Source organism: Sorex fumeus, unplaced genomic scaffold (genome assembly GCF_029834395.1).
Source record: "Sorex fumeus unplaced genomic scaffold, SorFum_2.1 ptg000094l, whole genome shotgun sequence".
Taxonomy (NCBI): domain Eukaryota; kingdom Metazoa; phylum Chordata; class Mammalia; order Eulipotyphla; family Soricidae; genus Sorex; species Sorex fumeus.
In genome coordinates this window covers 19316890-19340867 of record NW_026606151.1, presented here as the reverse complement: position 1 = coordinate 19340867, position 23978 = coordinate 19316890, and the positions used below count along the sequence as shown (strand labels likewise).

Below are 23978 nucleotides of genomic sequence, written 5' to 3'. Positions count from 1 at the left end.
ATACAAAAAGATTTGCTTGTGAGGAAGTCTAAGGTTTTCTTTGTTCCCAGTAAATCATGACTCAGTTGAGTAGAATCAGGACTTTGGTCTCTTTTGCTATTCTTCTTCTTCTTTTGGGTTACTCAGGGAGATACTCAGGATTTACTCCTGGCTCTTAACTGAGAGATGGTTCTGGCAGTGCTCAGGGACCATATGGGATGCTGGGGATTGAACCCAGGTCAACTATGTCCAAGAAGGTGCCCTCCTGGCTATCAGCTGTTTTGGCTCCTATTTTGCTTCATTCAGATGCAGCAACTGAGTTGCCAAATGCTTCCCCCTCCCCTTTACCAGAGAGCCTCCCCCCATCGCTCAGAGCAGAGGCTCGTGGTACTCCAAGCCAACAATACTCCTTGCTGGTCCATTTTCAGCTCCTGGGCTATCCAGGCTGCTCTGAAGATCTGAGTCCCTGCAGAGGAATATTGAGGAGGTAGGAGACAGAGAAGCCGACAGACAGAGTCCAGTGTGAATCTGTGTTCACAGGCCACTGTTACACACATCTCCCCACCCCTCATAAACTGTTAAAAAAACATGTGACTCGGGTGAACAAAGAAGTGTTGCCAAGTTTCATGGATTTCAGTGGTACATGGCAACAAGTGCAGAAAATCACAAGTCAGAGACTGTGAATATCATGTGAAGGTTACTTGATTGTAGATTCTGTGCTTGGGACCAAAAAAGAAGTTTCTATTTTCCTTGTCTTATCTCCACACTAATAAAATAGAAAGGGATTTATTTAGGTGTCTTTTTAAATTTTTTTTTGTGGGTCAGATTACTTTCATTTCTGATAATCTCAGAGCACAAACACAGGAAATTGCAAAACTCTGGTCCCACACTTAACAGTAGTTTCATTTGTGAGTTGAATCCTGTGAGAGTCAAATTCCTGTTAGAGTCTGAGGAAGTGGCAAAGGCAGAAGGGACTGTCAACGAACAAGTGAGTGTCAGCTGGGTTCTCTGGAGTTCTGGGAATATTCAAGTCAAGGTTTTCTCCATGGAGGGACGCTGAAGTGTGTGTGACAGAGAGAGGAGGAAGTGGGGGCAGGGTGCTCATGGTTGTTCTGAGGAGAATCTCCAAATCTGAACATGGTCAGAACTTTGGTTTCTTGCTCTCTTTTTGTTCACTTTTTTTTTCACACACTCCTTGTCATAACTTAGATGACCAGGATATGAGGCAAGTGAAATCCCAGGACAAGCACCCTGGGGACTCAGAGGAGGAGGGCTCCTTTCTAGAAACAGAAAATATTTGGCAGAAGAGGTATAATGTCTCCCTTCTGAAAATAATTTAGTAAGGAAGACTCAACAATATTTTCTCCAGTATTCAGTATGACTCATCATTTCATCAAGCACTGTCCTCCCTTTGTACATCGATTTTGCTCGAGCAGGCCCAGTAACGTCTCCATTTTGAGACTTGTTGTTACTGTTTTTGGCACATAGAATATGTCACAGGGAGTTTGCCAGGCTTTGCCGTGTGGGCGAGATACTCTCATTAACTTGCTGGGCTCTCTGAGAGGGGTGGAGGAATCGAACCCAGCTTGGCTGGGCTGACTGCGTGCAAGGCAAATAGCATGCCCTACCGCTGTGCTATTATGGTATCCTTTGAACTCTCTTGTTTTCAATGCCACACAATGACAGTGCAAAGGAATGTCAGTCCCTAAATTTCCACCCGCCTCCACCATCTCCTCACATCACTCTTGTAAGTCGGAATGAGGAACAGGGGCAGGCTCTCTCAGCAGATGCCAGGGGGATGGCTTATTCTTTTGACCCTGGACTCTCTTCCCTGTACCAAGCTGTGATGTTCCTGATGAACACTAGGTGATCTAGCAACCCAAAGTACACATACACTTAGCCTCTGCTGCTGACTCTCCACTCTTAACATGGCGGGTTATACCAACTCTCTGAGTTTGAGTTCATTTATTTGAACTTTCGAGAGACCATTTTATTGAATTATGTGTCACTCGGTATTGACATGAAGTAATTCCTGTACTGTTAGTCTTTGAAATTTATGGAGTAAGCAGCTGCATATTTCTTTACTGATTTCTCTCTCTTGCTGTAAGTTTTGTGAGATAGACTCTGTTGTTTTCTTATTCACTTTCAATAATGACTATTAAGATAATTCAATATAGTAGTATTCTTTACTTGGGCTATTATACAGACTCAACCACATGAAGTCATCAAACAACTGAAATTTGACTAATTGTTATGAGCAAATAAATTTCAATTTTATTTACTACTATTTTTATATAAAAATACCATGCGTGATAATGGAAATAATTTTCCACACGCAGCTATGTTACATATCTTTTCAATTTCATTTTCTTTTTTTCTCTCTCTCCCTTTCGCTCTCTATCTTTCTCTTTCCCTCCCTCCCTCCTTTTCTTTCTTTCTATCTTTCTTTCTTTCTTTACTTCTTTCTTTCTTAAATAAAACTTTAGGTGTGAAAAGGGACTGATGTTCAGGAAGGTCTTCAGTTATTACTTAGAAAATTCTATCTCTTTCATCTCTGCTAACAGGTCAAATATTGGAACATTTCAACGAGAAATCATGGCCTCAGTTATCAAGAAACTCAGGGAGGAAGCCACCTGCTCCAACTGCCAGCAGCTGATGTCTGATCCAGTGGTTCTTGACTGTGGTCACAGCTTCTGCTATGCGTGCGTAATGGGCAACAATGAGAACCATCAAGTTGACCGACCAGCAAAGGGGATAGCTATCTGTGCTCTGTGTATGCAACCATGTCAAATAGAGAATCTTCGACCCAACAAGAAGCTGAAAAGCATCATTGAAACTATCAAGAACTGTGAAAAGTTGTGTGAGGAACATGAAGAGAAGCTTCACCTCTTCTGTGAAGATGATGACCAGCTCATCTGTTTGTGCTGTGAACGAAAACCGCAGCACAAAGGACATGTCTTGGTTCTTGCTAACCACGTCTGTGAAGACTACAAGGTAAGCGTGTGTGTCAGAGGGCTTCTCAACTGTGTAAACTCAAAAAAGACAGCACTCTGGAGCACCAGATGTGTAAACACAAAAAGACGGTGGCAGCTCTATCTCTCTGGCTTCCGCATTCGTTAGTCTCACGCCGTTTCCCCCACTCCAGGGAAGTGATGGTGATGGGCAGGCGAGGAAGGACTGAGCGCCAGGCTCGTTGTTCTTAGTTGCAATTTATTTCAATCCTCTCATCATCCACTCCTGTTTCTCTCCTCTGTCTCCCTTCTGCTTCTTTCTCCCCCATGATACTTTATTCTCCTCCTCGATGCCCCTTCATCTTCCTTCTGACTCTGGAATCTGAATCTTGATCCCCTTTCTCCTTCTCCTTCTGGAGTCTGGATCCTGATTCCCTTTCCCACTCTAACAGTCTAGATAAATCCCAAAGCATGAGTTGTTGGGGTAACAATTACGCATAGGTGTGGTCACAATCAATATGGGTAAAGTTCTCTCCTCAGGGGGTACTTCTTCTAGGACGGATACCTTCTCAGCAGGACGACCACCCAAGAGTGGAATCCCATGGATGTGTTTCTCCTCTTCTTGTCCAACTAACATATAAGCATTCATAATATAAATCATTTTGTATGGATACAATAAGAAATACCTTAAGCTTATAGAATTGCTCTCCTAGGGCCATCTCGATCTCAGACTACAGTGCTCAGGCCAGATATTCTTTCCTATCCCTAGCAGAGTCCTAGCCTCATTGTTATTTTTCTTTCATGACAGCATTTGTCTATGATCAAGCTCTTACTTTATAGTTAAGAATTGTGGCACTTTGGTCCGTTCCATTTTGATGCCAAGGGAGCTCACCGCTTGCCCTGGGTCCATTCATTCTCTTGTCAGGACCCTGCTTTGGGGGTGGTAGGAACTAAGGGCAACTGAGGCTTAAGTCAAGAAAGCAGATGTCCCGGAGTGAGTAATCATGATCACGCTCATCCTGTTGTTCGTCGATTGTCTTGAGCAGGCACCAGTAACGTTTCTTTCGCCTTAGCCCTGAGATTTTAAAAAGTGCCATATTCAAGGCTCTTTCATTTTAGGAGAATGAGACCCATCATTGTTACTGGTATTTGGCATATTGTGTACACACAGGGAGTTTACCAGACTCTGCCATGTTGACAGGTTACATTCGGTAGCCTGCCAGATTGTCCAAAGTAAGCATGAGTCAATAAGATGTCGCACGGTCGCAAATGCGGCCACTTGCTTCTGGGAGCTGAGTTTTATAGTCTCTGGGTCTTGGCCATTGATGGGATTACACGGCATCAGGGGGCAGTTGGTGAGTGTGACCCCCTGCCTACTGGAAGATGGAGGATCTCGGTGGAGGAGGCTCATCACCAATCCGAGCCGGGTTAGAGATCTCAAACCCGGGACCCATATGCCTCTGTTTCTCTGCTGATACATTTATGTGTGTGGAGAGTGTATCAGCATGGGGGTGGCTGGTTCTGGAGGTCTTCAGCTGCCAGGGCTCTGCTCGGGGCCAGAAGGGAAACTCAACCCACTCTGCTCCAAGGGACCCTGGCGAGGATAGCCTGGCATGGGGGCAGAAGACTCTGCGGGAGTGAATAATATTCAAGGCCAATTAAATCCTAAGTTTCAAAAGCATAATATTAACTGTCTTTCTGTATCTATACAAAAAGGGCATTACTTTAAAGTAAACTATTCATAAGACATACGGAGAGGAGAAAGGCAAAATTTCACTCAGACATGTAAAATCATATATGTAAAATAATGTAAAATAAATAAAATAAAATACATGTAAAATAATATGCCAAATACCAGTAACTATGATGGGTCTCATTCTCCTAACCCTGAAAAAGCCTTGAATATGGCACTTTAAAAAAAAAAAATCTCAGGGCTAGGACGAAGAAGACGTTACTGGCACCTGCTCGAGGCAATCGACGAACAACAGGGTGGTCGTGGTCGTGATGTAAAATCATAGATTTCTGAGGAATATGATCTTACAAGTTAACATAGTCTGATTAGGGTAAAAAGCTGATTTAACTGGTTGGGGAGAAAAGCATAGGGAAGGGTTTACAGATAAACACAATGGAATGGGAGTGCCTCAAGAGCACTGTAATAAACCTGAGTTCCTTGTGGCAAGGGAGGAAGGACAAAGCAATGCCATCCTACACTCAACCACCTGCTCTTGTGTGACACCCTGAGAACTGAGCTTTTCAGTTTGAGGTCCATGATTATATTTGGTAAACAGTGCTTTCAGTATGTCATTAGCTAAACATAGTTAAGGATCCATCTCTGCTGCTTCAGTGCCTGATTGTTCATTCTAATTCTCATTGGGAAGTCAGACTTGTCAATGAACTTACTATGACGAAATTCTTCCCTAGATTTTAATGTGTACAGACCCACAGCTGTGTATTTATGACCTCAGACCATGTACATAAGTTGAGAAAATGCAATGTGTTAGATCATGTGACAGAATATAAAACCAGGGAGAAGAGAAACACTGATGTTTCTATCCCACAGTTTTTCTACCCTACAGGTAAATAAAAAAGCTGAAGAAAATTCCTTGTGATTTTCTCTGGAGGTGATTGGGGAATTGGTGTGGGTAATATTTGAGGAAGTTTCCCGAAGTCTCTTCAAATTCTTGATGGGCTAAAAAATGTTGACTGTATGGCGTATGGTACCACTAGCAGGTTATACTTTACCTGTGAGGCAACTGCATCAGCAGCCTGATGGGGCCTTCAGTCTTCCAGATACCCCAAAATTGCTGCTGTACTTTTGACCAGACCCCAAAAGCTTGGGGAAAAGTTTACCAAGAAAGTAAAAGGCCAAAAGTTAGGTATATGGGAGAAACACTCACAAACCACCTCTGGCTCAGCTATAAAATTGGAGGGAAGGCCCTCTGGTTCCTGATCCAACTGCTTAATGACCATGATCCCAGAGACTAAGAAACTAATCTCAAAACCCAATGGCTTTTGACAGAGATGCGTCTGGTCGCCACAATGGGTTACCATCACCAGACCACCCACCCGGTGTGGGAAAGGGTGTTGTTGCTCAGTCTGATCCCCCTTGGCGGCTTGGGGAACCATCTTCCAGAGGCCATTGGACAGTAAGGTTTGGTCCCTCAGTGACGAGACACGTGGAGCCACACAGAATGGGGGTGGAGCCTGCCCTTTCCTCCCCACTTCAATGAGACCCTGAGTCGCCGCTCATGAATGGCCTCTCTGGATCCTGATCAAGCTGCTTAATGACCATGATCCCAGAGATTCAGAAACAAATCTTGAAACCCAGGGGCTTTTGGCAAAAATGTGTCCGGATCCCACAGTAGGTTACTGTCGCCAGGCCACCCCAGGGGGGAAATGGTGCTGTCCCATTGCCTGTTCCCCCTTGTTGGATCGGTGGCCGCTATCCTCCAGAGGCCATTGGACAGTCAGATTTGGGCCTTCAGGGACGGGACACGTGGGGCCTCATGGGATGGGGGTGGAGCTGGTCCTTTCCTCCCCACCCCAACGAAACCCTGAGTTTCCACCCACAAATGGCCTTTCTGGCTCCTGATCAAGCTGCTTAACGGCCAGGATTCAAGAGACTCAGGAACAAATCTTGGAAACTAGCAGCTTTTGGCAGAAATCCCTCCAGATTTAATTGCTAAAATTTTGGGAATTTCAAAATTGTACGGTCACTACTGCAGCTGCAAGACATCATATTTTATTCATAAACACCAATAGAAAACAAATTGTCTACTGTCGCTTTTTCAGAAGATCTGAGTGTTGGAGTAAAATCCCAAATAATAATGGTGGGTCTGATGTTGAAATATTGAATGTAATCAAATTATAGAGACTAATGTGGAAAATCATCTGCACCACAGGAAGGGGCAGGGTGTGTGATGAGGTTATACTGGGTTTTTTGGTGGTGGAGATTGAGCACTGGTGAAGGTACGGGTGTTTCAGTGTACGACTGAGACTTAAACTTGAGAGCTTTGTAACTGCTCTCATGGTGATTCAATAAATAAAATTATAATAAATGAATAAAAAGTAAATGGAGTTCATGCCCAATTCAATCAGCCTACTCACTTAATCACTTAATCACTTAACTTCCCGTTAGTCGTCGATTTGCTCGAGCGGGCGCCAGTAACGTCTCCATTTGTCCCTGTCGCGTGCTAGTGTAGCCCAATGGCATCTCTTCGCTCCGGGAACATGGAGGGCCTAAAACCGATCGTTCATGACCTTGACAAAGAAGTCTGACCATCTGGTAGGTGGGCGGCCACGCGGTCTCTTGACATCCCGTGGAATCCAATCAGTAACAGCTCTAGTCCAACGGTCGTCTTTAAATCTCATTACGTGACCAGCCCATCTGATTTTCGACACCTTGGCAAATGAGACAGCGTCCCTGATCCTTGATCGTCGACGGATGTCAGAACTCCGGATTCGTTCTCTCATTTGAGTGAAACGTGATATTCCAAGCATAGCTCTTTCTATTCTTCTTTGGGAGACCTGAATAGCGTTCTCATCTTGTTTGTGTAGGGCCCAGGTCTCTGAGGCATATGTTAATGCAGGAAGAACAGTGGAATCAAAGAGATGTGCCCGGAGCCGGAGGTTCTTCGTCCTCTTAGCTATTTCTTCGACGTTCTTGAAGGCGTTCCAAGCCGCTCTCTTCCTCCTGCGCAGCTCGGGTGCCAGGTCATTTGTCATGTTGACCTCTCGACCTAGGTACACATAGCTGTTGCATTCGGAGATGGTCGTTCCATTGAGAGCGAATGGGGCGTCAGGAACAAGGCTGTTTCTTATAAACATTGTCTTCGTAAGATTCAGCTGTAGTCCTACCTTTCCACACTCACGGTCAAACTTGGCCAGCATTTGTGCCGCTTGGCTGATGTTTGGTGTTATTAAAACAATGTCATCAGCAAAGCGGAGGTGGTGTAGTTGCCGACCATCTATCTTCACTCCCATTCCTTCCCATTCCAGTCGTCGCATGATGTTCTCGAGGGTGGCACTGAAGAGTTTTGGTGAAATGGTATCACCCTGCCGCACCCCTCTCTTCACATCAACGATCACTTCTTTGTAGAATGGTGAGATCCTGGTAGTGAATCCGCAATACAGCTCACGGAGGATCCTGATGTATTGGGCTTGAATGCCCTGATTGTCTAGGGCTTCAATGACCGCTTCCGTCTCAACAGAATCAATGGCCTTCTTTAAATCAATGAACGTTAAGCAGAGCGGCATCTTGAACTCCCGAGAAACCTCAATGAGTTTGGTTATCGTGTGGATATGGTCGATGGTGCTGAATCCTTTGCGGAACCCTGCTTGCTCACATGGTTGTCCTTCATCTAGTGTTCTGCCAATCCTATTCAGGATGACTCGAGTGAACAACTTGTAGATGACAGACAATAGGCAGATCGGGCGATAGTTGCCAATGTCATGGATGTCTCCCTTCTTGAACAGTAGTACGGTCCTGCTGGTTTTCCGTTGGGACGGAACCTTGCATTCAGACAGGTAGCGAGTGAAGAGCCGAGCCAGTGTATTGATGAGTACTGACGGCAGGTTCTTCAGGTGTTCAGGTCTGACCTTGTCTGGGCCGGGTGCTGTTTGCTTCTTTACTGACGAAATGGCGTGTCGGATTTCGGAAGGGAGAACGTTGGGAACAACATACCCATCCTGTGGAATTTGGTATGTCGGCAAGTGGACATGGCTATCGAAGAGATTTGAGTAGAAGTCATGGATAATCTTCTCCATTGCCGTTCTGGAGGATGTGATGGATCCATCAGGACGTCGGAGGGCAGTCATCTTGGTCTTATAGTTGGCGAAGGACAGGCAGGCCTTACGAATACTTTTCCCGGCTTCTGCCGCATCTACCAGTACTTCTGCTCTTCTCTCTTTGAGGTCTCCCTTGATCGTATCTCTGCACTGCTTTGCAAGCTCGGACGTTAGCTTGCGGTTGCCTGAGGCATGCGCCAAACCACGCTGGCGAATTAGCTCAAGAGTTTTTGAAGATAGGCGACTTTTTGTGGCTATCTCTTTCTTGGCATTCCTCGCACATTCATGGAGGTGCTGAACCAGTCGATCGTATTCCTCGTCAATGTTGTCAACAATGGCATCTTCCCATGTTGCCGCAATAGTACCAAAGAGTTCCCAGTTGGTGTTCGTTCTGGGAGTTCTCTTTTTGAACTTTGCAGCCCTTTCTCCCCGCTCTGTGAAGTAGAATTTTGCACGAAGGAGACGGTGGTCCGATCCCGTTCGAAATTTTAGGACAACAGCGACATCAGTCAGGCAAAACCGTCGATTGAATATGATGTGGTCTATTTCGTTGTGGAATCGTCCACCGGGAGACTCCCATGTCCATCGTTTAGATTCTGCCTTCTGGAACTGTGAGTTACCATGAATGGTCTTGGTCGACATGATGAACTCAGACAGTCTCTCACCCTGTTCGTTCCATTCTAGGCCATGGGTTCCGATGTGAAGTTCTTCAGCTGATCTTCTCGGTCCTATCTTGGCATTAAAATCACCCACAATGATCTTGTAGAAGGTGTGGTCTTCTTTATAGAAGGTGTGGTCTTCTTTATAGAAGGTGTGGTCTTCTTTATACACAGCTATCCGCTGTGTATTCGATATGCCAAAACCAGTAACTACAACTGGTCTCATTCACCTGACCCTGAAGGCTTCACCGACATGGCAGCACTGAGAAGGATGAGAAAGGAGAGGCCGACAAAATCTCAAGGCCGACCTAGGCTGCCACAACGAAGGAAGACAAAAATGATCGTCTGTACTTTCAATCCACGTACGCTAGCATCAGATGCATCCATCGAGGACCTGATGGTACAAGCGCGAATGATCAAGTACGACATCATTGGTCTGACCGAGACAAGAAGACACGAATCTCACCATGCCGTTTTCGACACTGGAGAAGAATTGTTCCTCGGAACATGCGATAAAAGAGGTGTTGGAGGCGTCGGTGTCCTTGTCAACACAAACTTGGCCAAGAGCATTGATTCATTCGAATGCCTAACAACCCGAATCGGACGTTTACATTTGAATAGATGTGGCTCACTGCCTGCAGTTTCTATCTTCGTTGTCTATGCACCAACATCTCATTATGATGAAAGAGAAATCGAGAAGTTCTACATGGAGCTAGAGAAGTTCTACAGCCTACTCAGTCACTAAATAAATAGCAGTACTGATACATAAAAAAAAATTGGCTGTATGTGCAAACATGGGAATGGAGATGGTGTCCTGGACAGGGGAACTACATTAGCATAAATGCATATGAAGTGAATTGCCTATGCCAAGGCTGGGGTGTGGGGAGAAAGAACAATGATGGAGAGTGATGACATGAGAATGGAATTTATGCTCTCAACATCTGCTGAGGTTCCAGTCAACGAACTACTGAGGGATTTTCATTTTTGGTGGAGGACTATGTTGAAATAAGGAGATCATTCTGTCTCTGACAAAAACAAAGGAAATGTCTATAGTAAGACTGAGTTTATTCCTTTATAATGAGTGAAATGGAAGTTTCTATCAAGATGCAAGAAGAAGGGGGCTGGAGCAATAGGACACAGCAGGGCATTTGCCATACATGTGGTCAACCCGTGTTCAATTCCCAGCATCCCATATGGTCCTCCAAGCACCACCAGGACTGATTCCTGAGTGCAGAGCCAGGCGTAACCCCTGAGCATCACCAATTGTTACCCAAAAAACAACAACAACAAAAAATATTCAAGAAGAGAAATAAAAAAAATTCCAAATGATTGCTGTGCAGGGTGAAGTTAAGGGATGGTTTTCATCTTTAAAGTCATGAACACATCACTCAGTAGCATCTAAGAAATGATGCCTGTTTTTGTGGTAAAGGAGAGAAGTAGATATGATTCTGCTGCCTCATTCCTTCTGTGCCTTTTTTACACTTGATGAAAAGGTCTCTGGTGTGGGGCACTGTGTTTTTATTCCCAAAAGGATAGGTGTTCTTATGTGATGGTTCTGCATCCTTTCTCAGTACATGTCCTACAGACACCCAATACGCAGAGGAGAGACCCACCAGCAACTCCATGGAGCAAGAAAAATACTTAAGAACTGTAAATGGGCTACTCCCATTAAAAGAAATTCCACCACATACTACTAAAAGTAATGACATAGACAGTGACTGGATCCCAAGGAGTCAGCCTGGATAAATCAATTAGTTCTGACGCTAGCAAGTTGGGAAGAAATTTCTTCTCTGTCTTTATGACTTGATTTTCCCCATCTGTCTATGTGGATAATAGATATGATTTCATAAAGTGGAATAAATAAGAGCTTCATCTCCCTGCCCAAACCTTATTCTTGAAATTCTTACTGTTTTAATGATAATGATGTATGTGAAACATAGAATAGCATTGGGTTCATGCAAGGGCAACAATCCATTGCTGACAAGTTTCTAGGACCATTTCTTTCAGCTACAGGATAATGAGAACTCACAGGACATGTTAAAAATTTTTTAGTCTACTCCAAGATTACCGCACCATATTTGATGGGGTTCAAATATGGTTTGAACCATGGGAACACCTGTAAGGGCGATTAAAGGCCACACTAAAAGCCTTTATCCCTCTCGGTGAGCCTGAAAAGCTACCGAGAGTGTCCCCCCCACACAGCAGAATCTGAAAGCTATCTGTGGCGTATTCCATATGCTAAAACCAGTAAATACAAAGGGTTTCATACTGCTGACCCTGAAAAAGCCACCAATATGGCAGCATTAAGAAGGATGAGGAAGGAGAGGCTGATAAAATCTCAAGGCCAAACTAAGCAGCTAAAATGAAGAAGGGCAAAAATGAGTGTCTGTATTTTCAATGCACGTATACTGGCATCAGATGCATCTATCAAAGACCTGACGGTGCAAGTGCAGAAGATCAAGTACGACATCATTGGTATGACTGAGATGAGAAGGCATCAATCACATCGCACCGTCTTTGACCCTGAAGAAGAACTGTTCCTCGGCTCATGCGACATAAGAGGCGTTGGAGGTGTCAGTGTCTTGTCAACACGAACTTGGCCATAAATACCTAAAAACCTGAATTGGACAATTACACTTGAATAGATGTGGCTCACTGTTGACATTTTCTATCTTTATTGTATACTCACCAACATCCAATTATGATGAAGGAGAAATTGAGAAGTTCTACATTGAGCTGGAGAAGGTCAATAAACAAGACTACACCTTATACAAGATCATTTTCGGTTATTTTAATGCCAAGATAGGACTGAGAAGATGAGCCGAAGAAGTCCACATTAGGACCCATGGCTTAGAATGGAATGAACAGGGTGAGAGACTGAGTTCATCTTGTTGACCAAGACCATCCATGGTAACTCACAGTTCCAGAAGACTGAATTTAGACGTTAGACATGGGAGTCTCCAGGTGGACAGTTCCACAATGAATTTGACCATATCATATTCAATCAACGGTTTTGCTTGACCGATGTCACTGTTGTCCCAAAATTCCAAATGGGTTTGGACCACCCTCTCCTTTGTGCAAAATTTGACTTCATTGAGCAGGGAGAAAGTGCTGCAAAGTTTAAGAAGAAAACTCCTGTAAAGACCACCAACTGGGAGCTCTTTGTCCGTATTCTGCAAACATGGGAAGATGCCATCATTTACAACATCGAGGAAGACTATAGTTGACTGGCTCAGCACCTCCATGACAGAGGGAGGAACCCTGAGAGAGAAAGATAGTCACAAAAAGACGCCTGCATTCAAAAACTCTTGCACTCATTAACCAAAGAGGCTTGGCTAAAGCCTCAGGCAACAGCAAGCAAAAATCCGAGCTTACAAAGCAGTGCTGAGAAGCGATGAAGAAGGCTTCAAAGAGAGAAGAGCAGCAGTGCTAGCAGATGCGGCAGAAGCCAGGAAAAGCATTCACTACACTTTCCAGTCCTTCACCAACTAAAAGACCAAGATGACTACCCTCCGATGTCCTGATGGATCTATCACAGCTTCCAGAAGGGCAATGGAGATTATCCAAGACTTCTCCTTGGATCTCTTTGATAGGGATGCCCACCTGCCCACATACCAAATTCCACAGGATGGATATGTTGTTTCCAACGTTTTCGCTTCCGAAATCCGACACGCCATTTTGTCAGTAAAGAAGCTAACAGCACCCGACCGAGACAAGGTCAGACCTTAAACCTGAAGAATCTGCCATCAGTGCTCATCAATACACTGGCTTGGCTCTTCACACACTACCTGTCTGAATGCAAGGTCCCAATGGAAAACCAGCAGGAATGGACTACTGTACAAGAAGGGAGACATCCACAACATTGGCAACTATTGCCCAATCTGCCTGTTGTCTGTCGTCTACAAGCTTTAACTCGACTCATACTAAATAGGATTGGCAGAACACTAGATGAAGGACAATCATGCAAGCAAGCTTGGTTCTGAAAACGATTCAGCACGATCGACCATATCCACACAATAACCAAGCTCATTGAGGTTTCTTGGGAGTTCAAGATGCCACTCTGTCTAAGGTTCATTGATTTAAAGAAGGCCTTTGATTCTGTTGAGACTGAAGCTGTCATTGAAGCCCTAGCCAAACAGGTCGTTCAAACTCAATACATCAGGATCCTCCATGAGCTGTATTACGGATTCACTACCAGGATCTTACCATTCTACAAGGAAGTGATCATCCATGTCAAGGTTGGTATATGGCAGGTTGATACCATTTCACCGAAACTCTTCAGTGCCAAACTCGAGAATTTCATATGACAACTGGAATGGGAAGAAATGGGAGTGAAGAGAGAAGGTCGGCCACTATACCACCTCCTTTTCACTGATGACATCATTCTAATAGCACCAAACATGTGACAACTGGAATGGGAAGAAATGGGAGGGAAGAGAGAAGGTCGGCCACTATACCATCTCCTTTTCACTGACGACATCATTCTAATAGCACCAAACATTAGCCAAGTGGCACAAATGCTAACCAAAGTCGACTGTGAGTGTGCAAAACTCCGACTGCAGCTGAATCGACAAAGACAATGTTTATGAGAAACAGCCTCATTTCTGATTTTCCATTTGCTCTCAATTGAATAAAAATCTCCAAATGCAACAGTTATCTCTACCTCGGTTGAGAAGTCAATATGACGAATGACCTAGCACCTGACTTGCACAGGAGGAAGAGAGCAGCTTGGAACACATTTAAGAGCATTGAAGAAAGAGCTATGAGGAAAAAGAACCTTCAGTTCTGGGCACATCTCTTTGATTCCACTGTTCTTTTTGCATTAACATACACCTTAGAGTCCTGGGCCCTACGAAAACAGGATGAGAACACTATTCAGGTCTTCCAAAAAGGAATCAAAAGAGCAATGCTTGGAGTATCACTTCACTCAAATAAGAGAATGAATCTTGAGTTCCGACCTCTGTTGGCAATCAAGAATCAGGGATGCTGTCTCATTTGCCAAGGTGTTGAAAATCAGATGGGCTGGACACATAATTTGGAGATGACCGCTGGACTAGAGACATATGGACTGGATTCCACTGGACATCAAAATATTGCGTGGCCGCCCACCTTCAAGATGGTCAGACTTTTATGTCCAGAGACTGATTGACTGGTTTGAGGCTTCTTGTGTTCCCAGAGTGAGCAGACGCCATTGGGCTACACTAGCATGAGACAGAGATGAATGGAGAAGAAACTGGCAGCCACTCAAGCAAATCGATGTGTAACTGGATGTCAAGTGATCAAGTGATCAAGTGAACATATTAAATCCTGTTCCCATTAAAATTGCTTTCATGAAAGCAAGAATCTCTTAAAAAGCAATATTTTTATTTTAGAATCTAAATTATTCTCCTATGATTTCACAGTTGCATCTTCTAAAGGGTCAGCAGCCATCCTCCTGCATGGGTTGTTTCTGCTTTTGGCTTCCTGCTTTTTCCCTTTCAGCACCATAACAGAAAGTGTCATGAATTTCCAGTTATCTTCTCTTAGTTATCTGTGTGTCAGCGATTATTCTATAATACTTTTGATCTAGTTGTGTGGCAATATTTCTCTGGAAAGACTGCTGTGGTTCTAATCTACTGTAATTCGCAGAAGACATTCTTGTAATTACCCTACACATATCTACCTTTTAATAGTCCCTGGAATAACAACTTAATTCCTTTGCACATGTAATAATGAAACCAAAAACTGATATTAAATATAAATCAAATTTTCTGCGATCAAATAGCTTCCTTTATAAGTATACAGACTCAACAATCATTCAAAGTTACTGCAACTTGAAGAGTATTGAATGTCCTATAGTACTAGAATTCACATTGAACACTTAGCAAAAAGTTGAAAAATATGTGTACTTTCTTAATATTTTTCAGGAAAAGCTACAGAAAGCAGTGACAAAATTGAGAGAAGATGAGTCCCTATGCAACAACCTGAAGTTGTTCCTAAGAAAACAGAGGACAGAATGGGAGGTAAGAAAACTAAAGTGATTGGTCAACCTGTTTATCAACTAGATCAGTTTTGGAGATGAGTGGACATATACAGAATAATTGATTATTGTCCCTCAACCAGACCAAATCGATGAAGCCTAGAGAAAAACTAAAATTTGTTTTTTTCAAAACACTTATACTTCCATTTCTAGTTCTCTTGCTATACTTCACAAGCATATGATAATAGGTCTAGTACCATAATCAAGTCCTTTACCTTTCCTGATCCTTTATTTTCCATCACCTTGGCTGCTTCCGCATTTAAATGTCTGCCTTCTGGTCATGACTGAGGATCAGATAATATAAGACAATTTTCATTTTGAATGCTTCATGGAAATGTCATGTCACAGTAGCCCAGCAAGCTTCCTTTGGTTGAGTGTTGGTTCAAATAGGCATAGGACAAAAGTTTCCATGTTCATCATTTTTGGTGTACAGTTTCTTGGCACTATGTATTTCTATGGTTCAGAAACCCTTCCCACTATCCGAGTGCTGAAATTCTTTAATACTTCAAACTGGAACTCTGTAAGCATGCACTAAGTCCTCACTGATCCTTTCTCCTAATTGTTGGCAACAATACTATCTATTCTGCCTCTACGAATTTTACTTGGGTCTTCTATAGAGGATTAATATTAACTGTTTTTCCTGCTTTTGGGGGCTACAACTGTAGGTGCTCAGGACACACTCATGGTTCTCTGCTGAGAGATCACTCTTTTAGCAGCTTAGGGAATTGTACTGGCTCCTGGGGTTGAATCCAGGTGGCTGCATAAAAGACAAGCACCCTGCCTGCTGTACTGTCTATCTGCTCAGATACCAATTTTATCATTTTCCTCTTTATTTCCTTCACTGAACTTAATATACTCCCTTTCTTCCATGCAGTCAGCGTTTCCTTTCTCATTGAGTCTGAATAGTAATCAGTTGAGTTTACAGATCTTATTTTGCTCATTTCTTCACTTAAAAATCAACACTTGGTTTGCATTTTTAAACTTTTTGTGTTTAGGAGAAGGTCAAGCTTCAGAGACAAAAAATCCAGTCTGAATTTGAGAATCTCCGTAGCTTTCTACACAATGAGGAGAACCATTTTCTACGGAGGCTGGGGGAAGAGGAGGAGCAGACTCTGAGGCAACTGCAGGAAGGTGAAGACAAGGTGGAAAAACAAAGCCAGGAACTGAAAAACCAAATCCAGGAACTTGAGAAGAAATGTCAGGGCACAGTCCAGAATTTGATGGAGGTAATATATATTATTAAGCTACCGTGATTTGTAATGTTGTTCATAATTGAGTTCCAGGAATACAATGTTTTGTCACCAATCCCACCACCATTGTTCACTTCTCTTCATCAGTGTCTCCAGGTTCCCACCAACTCCCATTTTGCTGCCTTGACAAGGACATTTTGGAAGTTCAATTATTGAATTTATATTTTATGGTACAGTGTTATTAGCTCTAGGGTCTAGATATATTCATATACCTATTCCTTTCCTACATGTTCAATGCATCTGGCTCCTGCCCATTTACCACCCACCTGCCATTTCTTACATCTGCCTTCATTCTTTCCTTCCCTGTTCTTCCCATACCATGATACCATGTTAAGTATAGTCTAGGTATTTCCTCCCCTCCTTTACCTTTCATTCCTGTGTCCTTTTAGTCTATATACCACAGATAAGTGAGACCATCCAGTATTTGTGCTTCTTCTGACGTACTTCACTTGATATGATATCCTTCAGTTTGATCCAACTTGCAGCAAATTGCTTGCTTTCACTATTCCTTGCAGCTACATAGCATTACATTGTTTAAGTAGGTCATACCTTTATTATCCACTCCTCTGTCATTGGACAACTGGGTTGATTCCATCCTAGGTCTTGTTAAATTATGCAAAATAATTCTGTGCATATGTCCTTTGGAATAAATGTTTTAGTGTCTAAAAGGTACATATCAAGAAATGGAATGGTTTCTTCAAAAGGAAGCTCTATTCTTACTTTTCTGAAAAATCTCTGTACTGTTTAGCCTAAGGTGAAAGCATTTCTACCAGAAGTGGATGAGAATTCCTTGTTCACTTCATTCCCTCCAACACAGTGTTTTCAGTTTTTTTGATATATGCTATTCTCACTGCTGTGAGATAATATTTCATTATTGTCATGACTTGAATTTCCCAGATAAGGAAAAAACATTTTTTTTGTGTGTCTTTTGGCCTTCCATCTGTTTTCTTCAGAGATGTGTCTGTTGATTTCCTCTCTCACTATATATATCTTTTCCTCTCCCCAAATTTGATAGGCTTTTGGGATATTTTGTTGTTGCTCTTGGTGAGTGCTTTATATATCACATATATTAATCCTTAATCTGGTGGGTCGATTTGAATATTTTCTCACATTCATATGGTTTTTTTTCACTGTTAGCCCATTTTTCTTTTGCAATGCAGAATTTCTTAACTTGATGCAGTTATGTTTGTATATACTTGTTGCCTTTGCCAAGGAATTGTATCATTTGGAGATGATACACTTTGATCATTTGAAACTTTGAGTTTCAAATCTTGAAGTGATCTACTCGTATTTTCCTCAGTGCAAGTTATGAATTCTAGTGTCATCTCAAGGGCTTTGATCCACATTGAATTAACTATTGGGTAAGGAACAAAACATGGATCCCGGTACTTTTTTCACTTTTTGTTATGCAGTTTTTCCCAACGCATTTTTTTTCCTTTTGAGTCACACTTGGCAATGCACAGGGTTTATTCTTGGCTCTCCACTCTGAAATTACCCCTGGTGGTGCTCAGGGGACCAAAAGCGATGCTGGGAATCAAACCCTGGTCAGCTGCGTGTAAAGCAATTGCCCCACCCTCTGTGCTATCGCTCCAGCCCCCAATACCATTTTTTAAAGAGCCTTTTCATATTCCGCATCATGTACTCAGCTTCTTGGTCAAAATTTAGTTGCTGTAGAAGTAGGGATTTAGCAATAGCACAGTGGTAGGGCATTTGCCTTATGCGCAGCCAGCCAGGAGAGCCCGGCAAGCTACCAAGAGTATCTTGCTTGCACGGCAAAGCCTGACAAGCTACCCGTGACGTATTCAATATGCCAAGCACAGTAACAATAAGTCTCAAAAATGGAGACGTTACTGGGCCTGCTCGAGCAAATCAATGAACAACGGGAGGACAGTATTTGTTTGTTTTTGACAGTACTTGATTCTATTACATTAGTCAGAGTCTTTACAAATTTTGTGAGAAAAAATAAGTCTGTTAGAAAGTTTGTAAAGACTGACAAAAAAAAACCTGTCAGATTAATTAGAATTGCCCATTGGCCAGAAAGATAGTATAGCAGGTAGCATGTTTACCTTGCAGGTAAAGAAATTGGGTTAGATCCTGGTATCATGTATGGTTTTAGAGCTCCACCAGGAGTAATTCTGGAAAACTGGCCAGAAGAATTCATGAACACTGCTAAGTATGGTCCCCAAACAACAACAACATATTTCCATTAATTCTGATATCACAATATTGTATTTCTCTTAGGAACTCCACAAGTTTGTAGTATGTACTCATGGAGTTGAATAAATATGTTCCCTTGATGTGAACAGTGGGACTGGGGTGATAGCACAGCAGGTAGGGCGATTGCCTTGCATGTAGCCAACATGGTCGACCCAAGTTTGATTCCTCCGACCCTCTTGGAGAGCCCGGCAAGCTACCAAGAGTATCTTGCTCTCACGACAAAGGCTGGCAAACTACCCGTAACGTATTTGATATGCCAAACACAGTAACAAATGTCACAATGGAGATGTTACTGGGCCCACTAGAGCAAATCAATGAACAAGGGGAGGACAGTGACAGTGATGTGAACAGTGTGTTTTTTTGATAATCCTGGTATAAATGTTGCTGCCATTTTTTTGTGTCCATTTCATGTTCATGCTTCAAAAACACTGTCAAATTGTTTCCTCAAAGTTTCATATGGATGGCAGTTGATAAAGGGAGACAGCCAAAACCAGTGATAATCTTGTCCTAAATGTGGCTGTAAAATCCTTATTCCATGAGTTCTAATGGGGCTTCACCTGCATCAAAGATTCAGGCAGCAAGATAAATGAATGAAACTGTTTATCCTAGTTCATCCAATAAAACAGTTAGCTTTTTGACTGAGATTCCAGCATCTATTGGCATGTAATATTTGCTACAACCCCATACTGAAACAGTTGCGAGGGATTAGTGTGGATTCAGCATTGAGGACTTTTAGGATATATAACTCTAATATAGAAGTTTCTTGGTGAAAATCATGTTCATGAAAGCAAGAGCTGCCCTGAGGACACTCCTGCCCCTCTTTTCCAAGCAGTTCATACTTGAAATTGCAGACACTAAAGACCTTCAGAATTTTCTACAAGCAAAATAAAAGATTCAGGTATTCTAGACATGGTACCATGCAAATATGCTTTGGAGACTGAGATGCAATTGGAGTGTTAGGAATCCATTCATATCTAAACCTGTGTTCACTTTCCTTTCACTTGAAGAGTGTTTTTAGAGAGCAGTCCCATGTGACAAGCCCTAGGAACTACTGATGTTTTTGTAGTCTCATTTGGTCTTTGTTTCTCTACAGGGTGTGAAACAAACCTTGACCAGGTGAGTGCGGTGTGAATACAGGAGGGCAGGGGTGTGGGTCTATGGAGACTAACAGTAAGTCCCTCTGATGGCATCTCTGGTCCTGCTTATTCAGGAGTTTTGATGTGAAGCTGGAATTTCCAGAGGCCATCTCTTTGGACCTTCATACTGTGTGTAATGTTTCTGAGCTCTACTTTGATGTGAGGAAAATATTAAAGAGATATCAAGGTAGGTAAATTAATGTATGTCCTAAATTGTAAGGGTGGAAGGGACTTTACAAGGAAACAAAGTCCCTTAACAGGGTCACATACACAGTGTGTTTAATTATTTTCAGTAGAGTGTCACACTCATCCTCGTCTAATCCAGTGCTTTGCCAGGACCCTAGCATTCTGTTCATGTGTGATGACCCTTCCTGTTTCTTATATACCACATTGTACTGCATCAGTACAGAACAATTACCTCAACCCATTTGCCTTTTTGGAAAAGGAAATAATTCCCAGTTTTCTGTCAAGTGGATTTTCATAAAAGAATGTCTGATGTGACATTTATTATTTATTATTTGTTTTTTTATAATGTAGTAGCACTGCTATTTATTCAGTCATTGATTAAGGTGATTGAATTGGGCATGAACGCCACACTACTTTTTGTTTTCCATTTTTTAATTTTATAACTTCATTCACAATGTGTGATTGCATTCAACATTCTAACACCAATCCCACCACCGTTACACCTTCTCACCACCAAATTCAGAATGTTTCCATCCCAAACCCGAATCCCTGTCCTAAATCACAACCAAATAATATATTTCATATGGTCCATTATGAAGAACTGCGTGTGGGAGCCTAAATTCCAAAGAATGAGTAAAATGAATTATATTAGTAAAAATCCAGAGGAACACCGATGCCCTGTTATTTGGAGACGTGATTTACAGAACACTGGAAAAAAATTAGAAGTTTTTAATGTCTTCCTGATTGTACTGGGGGGAACAATGTGATGCCAAGCATTGAATTGTCTGCATGTAAGGCCAGTTCCTTACCTGATTATTATCTATCTGCACCCCGTACAAAATTTCATTTGTAGAATGTATCCTTGTATAACATCATTACGTTTATTATTTTATTTGTTTATTTGTTTATTTGTTTGTTTTTGCTTTTTGGGTCACACCTGGTGATGCACAGGGGTTACTCCTGGCTCTGCACTCAGGAATTACTTCTGGTGGTACTCAGGGGACCATATGTGATGCTGAGGATCGTACTCGGGTCAGCTGCATGCAAAACAAATGCCCTATCCGCTGTACTATCACTCCAGCCCTCAACATCATTACCTTGAGGCTATCTCATATTGCCACAGGTGTATCATGATTATCCCTGTGATGGCACACTGGGCTCTTGGGTACTACAACAATGCTGTACTAGAACTTTCTAGTCCTGCAGCCTGCTGTCCTGCAGCTCTTGTTTTGAAGGAAATAGAGTTTGAGCCTGTTTCCAGGCTACTGGTGTGAAAAAAGCAACATGCATTCCCACCAACTATTTAAAAAAATTAATTTTTCTGTGCTCTGTACTCTATGATATATGCACAGCATTACATTTTATATCGTTTGCCATCATGCTCCCATAGCAATCATTTTTACTGTACAGGTGAGAAAAATAAAACCCAAGGGGTGAAGTAACTGTTGTATATAACACCAACAGAAATAGGTGCACTTGAACGCAGATTGGTTTGATATACAGTAAAACATGGTTTCAGTCCAGAAAAAGCATATCCTCTACCCTTTTATTTGTTTGTTGATGTTTTTCTCAGTCAGCGTGACTCTGGATCCAGAAACAGCTCATGATGACCTATTTGTGTCTGAGGATGGGGGAAAGGTGATTGGTGGTCATCCACAGAAGAAGCCACACTCTGCCAGCAGATTTACTGCCTTAACTGCTGTCCTGGGTCGTGAAGGCTTCACCTCAGGAAGACATTACTTTGAAGTAAATGTGGGGGAAGAAAGTAAATTGTGCGAGTTTGGAGTTTGTCAGGCCAATGTACCGAGAGACTCTAATATGAAGTCTCTAATACAGCCTGACTGGGGATTCTGGGCCATCAGAAAATGCCAAGCTGAGAGAGGCTTACAAGCTCTTACCTGGCCACGAACCTCCCTTCATCAGGAGTATCTCTCGGTTGTAGGGGTTTTTGTGGACTATGAGGCCGGACTTGTCTCCTTTTACAACATGGAAACTGGCTCCCACATCTTCACCTTCCCCAAGGCTTCCTTCTCTCACCCTCTCCGGCCCTTTTTTCTGGTCTATTCATCTTCTTCTCTGACCATGTCTCCCCGGATATGTTGGTAAAGAAGCAAAGTCCCCTCCACTGACTATCAGGACAGAAATTTTGATGTAAATCCTTAGGGACAAACACTTGACTTATATTCCTTACTAACTTTTTTATATATCAAGAGAATAGTGATGAGATTTGGGGTACTTCATACGTCTGCATTAAATTAAATTATATGAAGACTGATAATATGGCCACCAATAAGCCTGAGCTGAGATAAAACCCCCCAAGGCAGTGCTCATGGCCTCTCCTGCATAAACTGCTTCAACAGGTTTAGACCTTCAAATGTTAAGAGTTGTTCAGTGAACCCAGCAATGAGAAGGTTTATGTTATATTTCGCTTCAGAACATTTGAACTCTTTGGAGAGGAGAAAGCAGTGGGCAGAAGAGATAGTACAGGTGGTGGGTCACTTGCCGTACACTCTACCAATCTCTGTCCCATTATGTGCATCACATATAGTTCTCCAGGACACAGCTTTGTCCTAGGAGTAATCTGGAGTGTACAGAGCATGAATGGGAAGGACTGTTGAAGTCAGAGGCAGGGGCAGGGGCAGCATCTCGGCACTTGTGGGGTCTGACTTGCTTATGCCCCAGGCGTGGCCTGGAATGACTTCCAGAACAGAGTGCGAATCTGACACTAGCAGGACCCCACAGTGCACACAAGCACCCTCGTCTAGCAGGGAGGTACTCCACCTAGCAGATCCATCTGGGGAGTAGCCCCTCCAGATTCCTGCTTAGTCAAAAAAGACATCATTAAGCTGATTGATCATAATCAAGATAAGGCCATGCTCTTTATAACACGGCCGACTTCTCATTGTCAAAGGCTCTTTTTTCAGTATTAATGTATATTTTGTTATTTTGGTTTACAGGGTTAGAGAACCTAGGATGGGGAGGGGGAAGCTTTCTGGAGTCATTTGTTTTCTGTTCCCCACAATGCATTCTCATGGTCACCTCTGGGTTCTCCGGTCCCCGGAGTATGAGAGGTTCACCTTTCTACTAGGCTCAGAATGAATAGTCCTTAGCTCATCTCTCCTTCCAGTGTCCTGCTGACCTGTCTCTCCTAGGCATGCTTGGAGGCCTGCAGGGCTCAGGGTAGATGGACTCTGCTCAGAGGAAATCCCCTACCCTCAGCATTTCGCTTTCTTTAACTTTGTACAACAATACTATCAGTCAAACATTACTGTAACCAATTACCTACTGTATAATAAAACTTTTTTAAAAATTGCTATCTTAAAGAATCTGATTCTTAAAAAAATGCTGGTTAAAAATGATAATTCAAGGAACAAAGGATTATGTTACTAAAAATGAGCAAAATCAACCATTTTTTTTTTTTGCCTTTTTGGTCCACACCCAGCCATGCCCAGAGGTTACTCCTGGCTCTGAACTTAGGAATTACTCCTGAAGTTGCTTAGGGGTCCATGTGGGTTGCCAGGGATTGAACCCGGGTCGGCGCATGAAGGCAAACAGCTTACCTGCTGTACTTATCACTCCTGCCCACAAAATCAACTTTTGGAAACAAATGATCAGCACAGCAAAGTAAGAAATGAAAATGGCTTGGAGTACAGGTAATTTATAGAAAGAAAGCCAAATTTCTACCAGGTACTCAAGTGAAAAAATGCCGTTGTATTAGATGAGTAATTAACTAGATGAGTAATTAGCTTTTATAATAAAGATGCTTTACCAGAAATTATATAGAAATAAGCCCT

General features: G+C 42.6%; 1 protein-coding gene across 1 annotated transcript; it reads left to right on the top strand.

Annotated features, from left to right (window-relative positions):
* Positions 1 to 901: 901 nt before the first annotated feature.
* Positions 902 to 23456, top strand: LOC130040418 (E3 ubiquitin-protein ligase TRIM38-like). Its single transcript, XM_056132497.1, has 7 exons — positions 902 to 967; positions 2544 to 2973; positions 15283 to 15378; positions 16391 to 16621; positions 19956 to 19978; positions 20073 to 20185; positions 21758 to 23456. Exons 2-7 carry the CDS (start codon positions 2575 to 2577, stop codon positions 22288 to 22290), a joined length of 1395 nt encoding a protein of 464 aa, XP_055988472.1. The 5' UTR covers positions 902 to 967; positions 2544 to 2574; the 3' UTR covers positions 22291 to 23456.
* The last annotated feature ends 522 nt before the right edge of the window (positions 23457 to 23978 follow it).

Coding starts and splice junctions, on each gene's coding strand:
- LOC130040418 (XM_056132497.1), top strand. CDS start 2,575: ATGGCCTCAGTTATCAAGAAACTCAGGGAGGAAGCCACCTGCTCCAAC. Junction 15,379..16,390: donor AACAGAGGACAGAATGGGAG/GTAAGAAAACTA, acceptor TTTTGTGTTTAG/GAGAAGGTCAAGCTTCAGAG. Junction 19,979..20,072: donor GTGAAACAAACCTTGACCAG/GTGAGTGCGGTG, acceptor CTGCTTATTCAG/GAGTTTTGATGTGAAGCTGG.